At 36.3% G+C, this 11,595-nt stretch overlaps 2 protein-coding genes across 2 annotated transcripts; both read left to right on the forward strand.

Annotated features, from left to right (window-relative positions):
* Positions 1-470: 470 nt before the first annotated feature.
* On the forward strand, positions 471-5,860 carry nceh1b.2 (neutral cholesterol ester hydrolase 1b, tandem duplicate 2). The gene is made up of 5 exons (XM_065258435.1): positions 471-700; positions 1,255-1,486; positions 3,026-3,095; positions 3,213-3,384; positions 3,544-5,860. Exons 1-5 carry the CDS (start codon positions 563-565, stop codon positions 4,162-4,164), a joined length of 1,233 nt encoding a protein of 410 aa, XP_065114507.1. The 5' UTR covers positions 471-562; the 3' UTR covers positions 4,165-5,860.
* Positions 5,861-6,696: 836 nt separating this feature from the next.
* On the forward strand, positions 6,697-10,466 carry LOC135740253 (neutral cholesterol ester hydrolase 1-like). Its single transcript, XM_065258436.2, has 5 exons — positions 6,697-6,945; positions 7,141-7,375; positions 7,589-7,658; positions 7,773-7,944; positions 9,514-10,466. The coding sequence occupies exons 1-5, from the start codon at positions 6,808-6,810 to the stop codon at positions 10,132-10,134; spliced, it is 1,236 nt and encodes a 411-aa protein (XP_065114508.1). The 5' UTR covers positions 6,697-6,807; the 3' UTR covers positions 10,135-10,466.
* Positions 10,467-11,595: the final 1,129 nt, after the last annotated feature.

Below are 11,595 nucleotides of genomic sequence, written 5' to 3' on the forward strand. Positions count from 1 at the left end.
TTAACACTTAATTCGGTTCATAACTTTTGAATTGTGTTCAAAAACAATAAAAATCTCTCAGCTCTTAATGCTGATCTTTTCTCCAAGCTTTATTAATATACCAACTTTAACACGTAGATTTGTGCTTATTGTTACCTCTTTGCAAGTCGTTATTTGATAATGAAAGTCCACATTCAAAATTAAGTTAAACATAAAATAATTACTTTAAAATATACAAAGACAAATCTTACATTTAAGCATTAGTTAATTTTTACCTTATTCGACCGAAATTATAAAAAAAAAATCGACGTTCCCATTCATTATGTTTGACTGAATTTAAACCTTTAGCTTTTATAAACACATTTAATACATTTTGTTTTAAATATTGAAAAAATCACTTTCCTCAGAACAAGAACGACCCCTGCAGACGACGTACACGCGAGGACTTTTATTATAAAATGTTATGTGTTTTCATAATCACGGCTTTCTAGGGTCAGATAAGGTACAACTTCATACATTCCGTCACTATGCCAACACTAGGACCGCTACAGCGTTATGTTCTTTAAGTTAAACTAATTTAAACATGCGGATAGTTGTGATCGGGTCTTTAATACTGTCAATAGCAGCTGCTTATTACATCTACATCCCTCTGCCCAGCACTATATCAGAGCCATGGAAGCTTATGTTTATGGATGCAATATTACGTGGTATAATGCAATTGGTAAGATTTTGTATTTAAGTTATTTACATTTTATACACGAACAATTGTCAAGTTGTGTTATAATTTTTTTATTTGGATGCATTCATTTAAAACAAGAGTAGAATGATTGAGTACTATTATTCAATACCAATTTTTAGAATTGCTTTTTATTTTAAATTAAAAAACATTCTGAATTCTGTAATGTTTTTATATTTTTATAATAAATCTTAAAAGTGTGATTAGAATTAAACAGCAAATCCGTTTAAGGATTTAAACTTAAGCATTTTGATGCCTTTGTGCTTTTAGACATTAGATAAATACATGTATATGTACAGGAAAAGATAAGGAGAGTACAGACACACAGAGTACAAACTGTACAATTTGTATTTGTGTGAACTTTAAACACATTTTATAGCACAGAGATTGCTGACCATACAGTATGGATCATTTCATAATCCTCATTATGCCTTCTCAGAACTGATGGAATTTCTCTCCAAAGATTTGCTGACCCTTTAAGAGGTTTAATACTCCTTCTGTTTTACTTTTTTTTTCACTTTTAAATTTTACTCTTGTAGAGTTTTCTAGCTCATGATCTCGGACTGAGTCGACCCTTCGACTTAATGAGATACGCTGCATCATGGGATGTGATAAGAGGTCCAAAATCAAACCCTAAAATTCGGGTCACAGAAACGTCCTTCTCTGGAGTCCTGGCACAAGTATTTGAGCCCACTTCAACAAACCTACAGCAGCGTTTGAAAAGAGGTGTTGTTTATTTCCATGGAGGTGGATGGACGCTTGGCAGTGGAAGTAGGTGATACTGTATAATGGGCTAATTTATTTCTTTAGCTCAGTGGTAGAGCATTGCGTTAGCAGTGCAAAAGTCATGGGTTTACACACATACTGATAAAAATGCAATGGGTTGTAAGTGGGATTGCATCATTCTGGGAATTTTTAAGGCTAGAAACTTTCCATGGGAATTAATGGGAACATAATGTGAATTTGAAAAAAATGCTGTTGCCTATAACAGGGACTTAAAATCAAATTTCTACCCTGCACATTCCTCAGTCACATGCACACAGCACACTGCTTACTTAAGGGCCATTGAGGCCACACCCCCTTCTTTCATAACATGTACAGATCATTTCTTGCACACAAAATAATGTCAAAATTTCCATCGTTCCATGTATTCACAAAATTACATACATTTGTTTAAAGAGATAATTTTATAAAAAATGATAATGAGATAATTAAAAAAAAAAGTTATCAATATATCACTACATAGGGGATTCCCCTCCATTTTCCAGGCCTTAACTACAACAGAAGCCAAACTTGCGGCATTTTAAGAGCTTAACTAGCAAATACCAAAATGTGTTTATACAGTAACTTGTTAACAAGCCAGGAAATCAGATATCTAAATGTAAGCTTTGACTATTATAATAACTATAATAATGTTTATTATGCTTTTGTATTACTCAATAAAATAATCAATTAAAGTTCTACTTATAATTAAATCAGTCAAGACGTCATTTTTAAAAATTTTATTACCTTGCATGCATGTCTGCTTATGACCAAATAAAGTGTTAATTTATGTTTGTATATGACATATTTTGCTAAAAGGGGCCATATCACAAGACGTTTTTAAGATGTCAAATAAATCTTTGGTGTCCCCAGATCACATATGTGAAGTTTTAGCTCAATATACCATATAAATAATTTTTATAAAATGTTTAAATTGACCGTGAGCAAAAATGTGCCGTTTTGGGTGTGTCCTTTAAAATGCAAATGAGCGACGAAGTGCAAACACTGATCACAATGATGGTGGTTTGATGAAATTGAAACTCAATTGTGCTGTGAATTATTTTTTCTCTCTCTCTTTCTCTCTGCATTAAATGGCTGTGCTGGTGTTGGATAGTGCAGATTAAGGGGTGGTATTATTATAATAAGAGCTCCTTCTGACATCATAAGGAGAACCAAATTTTAACGACCTATTTTTTTACGTGCTTGTAGAGAATGGTTTACCAAAACTAAGTTACAGGGTTGATCTTTTTCACATTTTCTAGGTTGATAGAAGCACTGGGAACCCAATGATAGCACTTAAACATGGAAAAGTCAGTTTAATTTCCAAATAATTCCCATAAATTCCTGTTAAGTTTCCAATTTGGAATATTTGCAAGATTAAGTTCCCATGGAAAGTTTTCGGAATTTTACAGGAAACCTTCCGCCCCTTTGCAACCCTAGCTGTTAGTCACTTTGGATTAAAGCATCTGCCAAATGCGTAAATGTATATATAAGAAAAGAGAAAGTAACTTATTGGTATCTCATTTTGCAAATTTTTTTTTTTTAAAGACATGCAAACATATTTTCTTCAGTGCAGAACTATGGCTGAAGAGTTGGATGCAGTTGTAATATCTATTGAGTAAGTAAGGCTTCTAGTGTGGTCTACTTCATCATCATATTGTTAAATTCTTAAGCGGCTTAATTAAATGATAATTTCCTGCATTTATTACTACAATTAGTTTTAATACATTTTCAGGTACCGTCTGGCCCCGGAGGCACGATTCCCCGACCAGTACAATGATGCTCTTCAGGCCTCGAAACATATCCTGACAACGGAGGTGTTGGGTCAGTACTCTATAGACCCAGAAAGAGTGGCCGTGTCAGGTGACAGCGCTGGGGCCAACCTAGCCGCTGCTGTTGTGCAACAGGTATGAAGCAATCCCTGTCCCTCTTTGTGCATGTGTTTTCATCTTTGAGGTCAGGCAAAGCCAAAAGATTGAAAAAGAAAATGAAAAAATTTCCCTTCCAGTTTCCAAGGCACTAAGCGTCTGACCATGTTTGTTCTAACCTTGTCTGTTTGTTCATAGATGGCCTTGGACGACAGCATTTCTATTAGGTTCAAAGTTCAGGCTCTTCTCTACCCCGTTCTTCAGGCTCTGGACTTCAACACACCCTCATACCAGCAAAATGGCAACATTCCTATCCTACACCGTCCACTAATGGTTCGATTTTGGCTGGAGTACCTCAATGGAGATCCTAAACTTGTTCCTTCTTTGCTGGCTAACAACCACACAGCTCTGAATCAAGGCCAGGAGATAGCAGCAGCTAAAGCTAAGATCAATTGGACCCAGCTTCTTCCGGTGGCCGTTCAGAAGAACTTTAAGCCCGTCGTGCCGGTTCAGGGTGACCCAAAGCTGGTGGAGATGCTGCCAGCGTTGCTGGATGTGAGAGCATCTCCTTTATTAGCTGAACAGGAAGTGTTGAAGGGCGTGCCGCCCGCCTACATCCTGACCTGTGAGCATGACGTTCTGAGAGACGAGGGATGGATGTACGGCAGACGACTTGAGGAAGCTGGAGTGCCCGTCACTATTGATCACTATGAAGATGGTTTTCATGGATGCACAAGTTTTGCTTTCGGGCCCTTCAGATTCTCTGTGGGATTGAGGAGTTTTGGGAACTACATCCAGTGGCTACTTACAAATCTCTAGCAGTTTTTTAAGGCACAGATTTCATAGTTTTCTATTTTAATGTTAAATATATTTTAAGTATGAACATTTTAAAATGAATCATTTTAGATAAAAAAGCAATGCAACAATTCAATGCAACAGAGTATTTGTGAAGAACTGAATAGGAACAATACCACTGACACATGGCTTCTGTACCTCTGAAAATAGTTTTGGTAACAATAAACTATTGTTTCAGTATAAGTGGAAAACTACTACTTTGTATTATTGGTAATGCCATAAAATGCAGAATGATCCAGATTATGCAAAGAGGCTTGTGTGTTGACAGAGTGTTTCAATAATGAATTCCAGTAATTTCCAGGTCAAAAAAGGTGGAAGGGATTTTCTCAATCCATAGAGCTGATGAAAATGATATCAATTTTATATGTGTGTGTCTGCTAAAACATACCTTTTGTCAACGTTTCAAGTACACTAGCATATGGATGACCTCTGATCTAACAAATATGACTGAAAAACACAAAACCCATTAATGTATGGGTTCTGTAAAACATAAAGTAAAACAGGTTTAAACTTAGAAGGCTTTGGAAAGATTAAGCTCAGCCATTTCTTTAGGATTTATTTTCATATTCCTGTGAAAGTGTGTGTTTCATACACTCATGATCTGCATCAATAACCCACATGTTCACATATTTATGTGTTTAAACAAACACACACACACACACACACACGCGCGCGCGCGCGCACACACACACGTTCTGGTTTCCATGTTTTTTGGGGACATTCCATAGACGTAATGCATTTTATTCTGTACAAACTGTATATTCTATTCCCCTTACCTGCCCCATTCCCTAACCCCAACCATCACATGAAACTGTCTGATACCTTAGATTTTCAAGAAACATCATTCTGTTTGATTTATTAGCTTGATTCCTCATGGGGACATCAAAATGTCCCCACAAGGTCACAAAAATACTGGTATTCCTATCTTTGTGGGGACAATTGGTCCCCCCAACGTGATAATTACCCGGCCGCGCGCACACACACACACACACACACACACACACACACACACACACACTGTGCTGTCTGCCCATTTTTTTTTTTTTTTTGCAGCTGAATCTAGGCGTGACATTGCACAGATGTGCATTACCATGCTTCAAGAAGCAACAGTGGTATCAAAATGAGAAATACATGTGGTTTTATAATTATTTATTTTTGTTTCAAATAATTTTAAGTATTCCTGATTTTTACTGTTTTTTAGTAGCAACTGATGAATGATGATTTACTGATTTTACACTGATTTTAACACATAATTATGACCTTACCAGTGTTGCTGTATTCTGATAATTGTATTGTCTCCTTTATGATTAAGTGTTTGTGTTTAACCAGTTGAAAATTGTTTTAAAATAATGCATCTGCTAACTGATTAAATGCAAATATACAATAAAGAATAAAACATTGTTATATTTCAAGACACAAAAATGTGTTTGAAACAATTTATGGTATTTGTTTGAGCATCATTACATGGTCTACGAGCAAGCTTAATAACTTAATAACTTTTCTCAAATGTGATCTGCACTGTTTTTAAATCTACTTTATTAGTATATAATGTTATGTAATGTTTATTGTTTAATTATACATTAAGATTTATTGTATTGTTATTATGCACTTTTCTTATTAGAAGAGAGTCCGAAATTAAATAAATATAGTTTTAAGTCTACACTATTTATATTAAATTTTATATTAAATATTTTTACATTTCCACAGCTGTGCAGATGTTGCAGACTCGGACGTGCAGCTTAAACATCTACTGCAAAACGGCGCGTGAATATAGTTTCAAAATAAAAGTCTAAATATATAGACACTAGTGGGAAAAAAACGCTTGATATGAGGAATTAATATTTTTATCTATCCAAACACGAAATAATAATTAAGAGGACCTTTTTTATTGAATAACGACATCAAATACAAAAAAATAACACATTTTGCTCAATGCCACATGAACAAGAGGTATTAGTCACATATGTTACCAGAGAAGAAAGAAGAAGAAGAAAGAAATACAAAAAATTAGCACTTTAAAAATATTGCATTTTCTTTGACCTTTTTTTGTTTTTTACTTTTTCCATATGGGTACTGTATAATTTGAAATCATTTATGAAATGTGACAGATTTGGTTTACAAAAGGGCCCATTTTATTTTGTGTATATGGTACTTTCGTAATACAATAAATAACTATAATATATTATTCATTACTTTTCAAATGGGCTCTCTCAAAATAAAATAACACATCAAATACACCCATTTCTACCACACGACCCAATTTTCTACTAATATAACTTTCCACATCTTCCAAAAAAAAATCTTGAGTAGATACAATGATAAAACACATGCAAAATTGTTTCTTTATCCTGTCCACAAGCTTAAATGTATACAAGAGGACCTTTAATATAGAATTTTCTGTGTGTTCGACGCAAGACATCAAAGTACCGCGAGATCGTTTCGAAAGCCTTGCTCTCGCGATCGTTTGAGCTCAAATGCCGATCGGTCTGCGCAGCACTGCATGCTGTTTGTGTTTCCAAAGGTCAACTCAAGTGTTGTCATACACACCCATTTTGTCAAGACTTAATTTCTTACACGAGAACAACTTTGAGGACATTTAACAGAATAATGCGACTAGTTTTGTTCGGGACGATTTTACTGTCAATAGCAGTCGCTTATTACAGTTATCTGCCTTTACCCAGCACTATATCAGAACCATGGAAGTTAATGTTTACAGATGCAGTAATACGCGCCATATTGGACGTGGTAAGATTATTTTTTTTGTTTACATTAATATCGAATAGTTGTATGTAATTCATTTTTGTAGATACATAGTAGTCTACCATACACTTGGCTCATAATGTTAACTTATTTGCACTTGAAACAATGTGTATTTTATTTTGTTTTTAATTAATGTGTAGGAGATATTTGAACAATTCTGCTCTTTGATCTTTCTTGCAGAGTTTTTTAGCTCATGATATTGGACTGTGTCGTCACCCCTTTGGTTTTGTAAAATACTTTATGTCAGGGAATGAGATACACAGTCCACAATCCAGCCCAGGCGTCCGAGTCACAGATACGTCATTTGCTGGAGTCGAGGCGCGAGTGTTTGAATCCACTACAGAAGGCCCGCAGAAAGGTTTAAAAAGAGCAGTGGTTTATTTTCATGGAGGTGGATGGGCACTTTCTAGTGCAAGTAGGTGATCATTTGCATTGCAGTACTTAACTGGTTGTTAAAATCCACATGATTTGTGAATACAACATTTAAAATGTATTAATTGTCATATTTTTAACAACTTTGTGATAAATATTATTTATTTGTCACACCTGTGTTGAGTAATTAGCATTTCTAATGGGTTTAAGAACCAATTTGAAGTTTAAGATATTTAATCTCTTTTTTATTTTCAAGAGATGCCAGCATATGACCTTCAGTGTAGGAAGATGGCTGAAGAATTGGATGCAGTTGTTATATCTGTTGAGTAAGAAATTATGGATATTTTCCAAGATCTTGTGATTTATTACATTATCCTATTTCTGCATCCTTATGGAGCACAGTTAACTACCAATTGTGTCTTTTCTATCTGTTTGCTCAGGTACCGTCTGGCCCCGGAGGGACGATTCCCTGATCAGTACAACGATGCTCTTCAGGCATCAAAACATATCTTGACTGCGGAGGTGTTGGCTCAGTACTCTATAGACCCAGAAAGAGTGGCTGTGTCAGGTGACAGCGCTGGGGGGAATCTAGCTGCTGCTGTCAGCCAACAGGTATTCTATCAGAATACACTCACCTAAAGGATTATTAGGAACACCTGTTCAATCACCCATTAATGCAATTATCTAATAAACCAATCACATGGCATTTGCTTTAATGCATTTAGGGGTTCTGGTCAAGACAATCTCCTGAACTCCAAACTGAATGTCAGAATTGTAACGAAAGGTGATTTAAGCAATTTTAAGGGTGGCATGGTTGTTGGTGCCAGACGGGCCGGTCTGAGTATTTCACAGTCTGCTCAGTTACTGGGATTTTCAGGCACAACCATTTCTAGGGTTTATAAAGAATAGTGTGAAATGGGAAAAACATCCAGTATGCTGCAGTCTTGTGGGCAAAAATGCCTTGTTGATGCTAGAGGTCAGAGGAGAATGGGCCGACTGATTCAAGCTGATAGAAGAGCAACTTAGACTGGAATAACCACTCATTACAACTGAGGTATGCAGCAAAGCATTTGTGAAGCTACAACACGCACAACCTTGAGGCGGATGGGCTACTACAGCAGAAGACCCCAAAGAGTACCACTCCTCTCAACTACAAATAGGAAAAAAAGGCTACAATTTGCACCAGCTCACCAAAATTGGACAGTTGAAGACTGGAAAAATGTTGCCTGGTCTGATGAGTCTCGATTTCTGTTGAGACATTCAGATGGTAGAGTAAGAATTTGGCGTAAACAGAATGAGAACATGGATCCATCATGCCTTGTTACCACTGTGCAGGCTGCTGGTGGTGGTGTAATGGTGTGGGGGATGTTTTCTTGGCACACTTTAGACCCCTTAGTGCCGATTGGGCATCGTTTAAATGCCACGGCCTACCTGAGCATTGTTTCTGACCATGTCCATCCCTTTATGACCACCATGTATCCATCCTCTGATGGCTACTTCCAGCAGGATAATACACCAGGTCACAAAGCTCGAATCATTTCAAATTGGTTTCTTGAACATGACAATGAGTTCACTGTACTAAAATGGCCCCCACATTCACCAGATCTCAACCCAATAGAGCATCTGTGGGATGTGGTGGAACGGGAGCTTCATGCCCTGGATGTGCATCACACAAATCTCCATCAACTGCAAGATGCTATCCTATCAATATGGGCCAACGTTTCTAAAGAATGTTTTCAGCACCTTGTTGAATCATTGCCACGTAGAATTAAGGCAGTTCTGAAGGCGAAAGGGGGTCAAACACAGTATTAGTATGGTGTTCCTAATAATCCTTTAGGTGAGTGTACATGCACGGTGTCTACATCGCCAAATCTATGCTGCTAATACACAAATGAGTTCACTATTGAAGGAAACAAAGCTGTAGAATAAACAGGAAGTCATTTGTCACCTAAATGCATCCTTAAAATTATTGAAATGATGTTAACTCATCTGCCTTACCCATGAACCTTAAATATGTTTAAGCCATCAGCACTTTCTTCATTGGCTAGCTATCCAAACCCTCTTGCATTGCTGCTTTCTAAGCCAAGCACAAAATGTTCCCTCAATTCCTGTTCCTCAATTACATATTTTTTCAAAGACAACTTTATTAACAACCAGAATCACATTTGTCTGTTTCGACAGTTGGCCGTAGAAGTAAGTGCTTCAATTAAATTTAAAGTTCAAGCCCTCATCTACCCCGTGCTCCAGATTCTGGACCTCAACACTCCCTCCCGCCAGCAAAATCGCAATATGCCTATCCTGAAGGGTACCCTCACGGCCCGCTTTGTACTAGAGTACCTTAACGGATCTCAAGACCTTGTTCCCTCTTTGCTGGCTAACAAGCACTCAGCTCTGAATCTGGGTCAGGAGGTAGAAGCCGCCAAAGCGAAGATCAACTGGACCAAGCTTCTTCCGGTGGCCGTTCAAAAGAACTATAAGCCAGTGGAGCCACTTCAGGGTGACCCAAAGCTGGATGAGATGCTGCCAGGGTTGCTGGATGTAAGAGTATCTCCTTTATTAGCTGAACAGGAAGTGTTGAAGATCGTGCCGCCCGCCTACATCATGACCTGTGAGCATGACGTTCTGAGAGATGATGGACTGATGTACGCCAAACGATTGGAGGAAGCTGGAGTGCCTGTTACTGTTGATCACTATGAAGATGGTTTTCATGGATGCATGAGTTTTGCTTTCGGGTCCTCTCCATTTGAGGTTGCAGTGCGAAGTTTTGGGAACTACATGAAGTGGTTGAAGGAGAACCTGTAGCAGAGGTTTTTTATTTATATAGAGACAAGATGTTTCCCTTATTAAATATATGCTGGTGTTTTTTTTCCATTTTTCTGCATTTGAAGACATGTACAAGAAGATGTGAAATTACAGGATATTATTGTTACAGTCTAGAATGACACACATTGCCAAATAAGGTATGTTGTCCACTTGTTTTTTTTAAACTTTAATTGCACATTGTGGTGAAAATGAAATAGAAAACAAAAATGAATGTAAAAATAAAATAAATGTGAAAATTTAATGAAATGGCAAAACTACTGAAACAAAGGTAATGTAATTCCACACATTAAAATCATGTTTTCTACAGTGGACATGTCATAAAAAAAATTTTTATTCTTTGCAATGTGTTTGTTACAACCCAACACTTAATTTAAAAAATAAAATAAAATTCTGAAACTTTTTTCCCCTGGTTCTCAGGAGGATATTAGTGGTGGCAACTTCTCCATTAATCTCATAGTAACAGGATGTAAAAATGCCTCTGTCGTGTGCACTTTGGGGGTGTGTAAACGGTCACACACCTTAAAACAAGTTTTTACCTTTCACACAAGTAAGACTTAACAGTTGCTTCTGGTTGTGTTAGATCACTATAAAATTATTTTGATAGAGAGTTGGCAACTGGAGGCAGACTATTAATACCTATAGATCTCTATTAAGATATATTAAGCTATGAATGTTAAAACTTAATAAGAATTCATTCACAAAGTTTAAATTTTTTTAATAAAATTGTAATGTAATATAGTAACACATAGTAAAAAATAGAGTAGACCTTCTAATTTAGAGAATATAGAATTGGGAAAAATTCCAAAGTGAGTGTAGGCTTGTCAAATCTTAGCCAATTTATCTCAAATAAATTATTTAAGGAAAGCAAAATCTAAAAAATGTAAAACCACCACTTTCATATTTGTTCATAATTATTTTATCATTTTTTTAGTGGCTCTTATGCTTCCATTGAAAATGAAATAACAATCTGTCAATATCTGTACACAGATTTTTCAACATAACAAAAGAGCAGGGTGAGTTAATCTTGATTTACCTTCAGCTTTAGAAAGAAGGGTTGGGTCTCTTTAAGAAAAGTCTCTCTAACCATGAATTGCATTTTTTTCTTAAACTGGGCCAAAGTTCACTCTGCACCTGCCTGTTTCATCTCTACATATATGGAAAAAAAAGATAAGACACGTGACTATTTGGGAGTTTAAAGAGAGAGAAAATGACATGTTTTAATAGCTAACAGCTCACATTTGTCGAGGTTTTAATTTAAGTCAAAAGCAAACAAGAAAAACTTAATTCAATAGCAATCGGTATCAGTGATTTATCTTTTAGAAATAGAGAACAATCGTCAGCAAGCTGGCTTGTAAATAGATTTTAATCTGCAAGATGAAAACCAGTAGACAACCATTAGATAAAAACGATGAAAGAAGTTGTGCAGTCAACAGAAAAAGA

This window comes from Paramisgurnus dabryanus, chromosome 22 (genome assembly GCF_030506205.2).
Source record: "Paramisgurnus dabryanus chromosome 22, PD_genome_1.1, whole genome shotgun sequence".
Lineage (NCBI taxonomy): Eukaryota > Metazoa > Chordata > Actinopteri > Cypriniformes > Cobitidae > Paramisgurnus > Paramisgurnus dabryanus.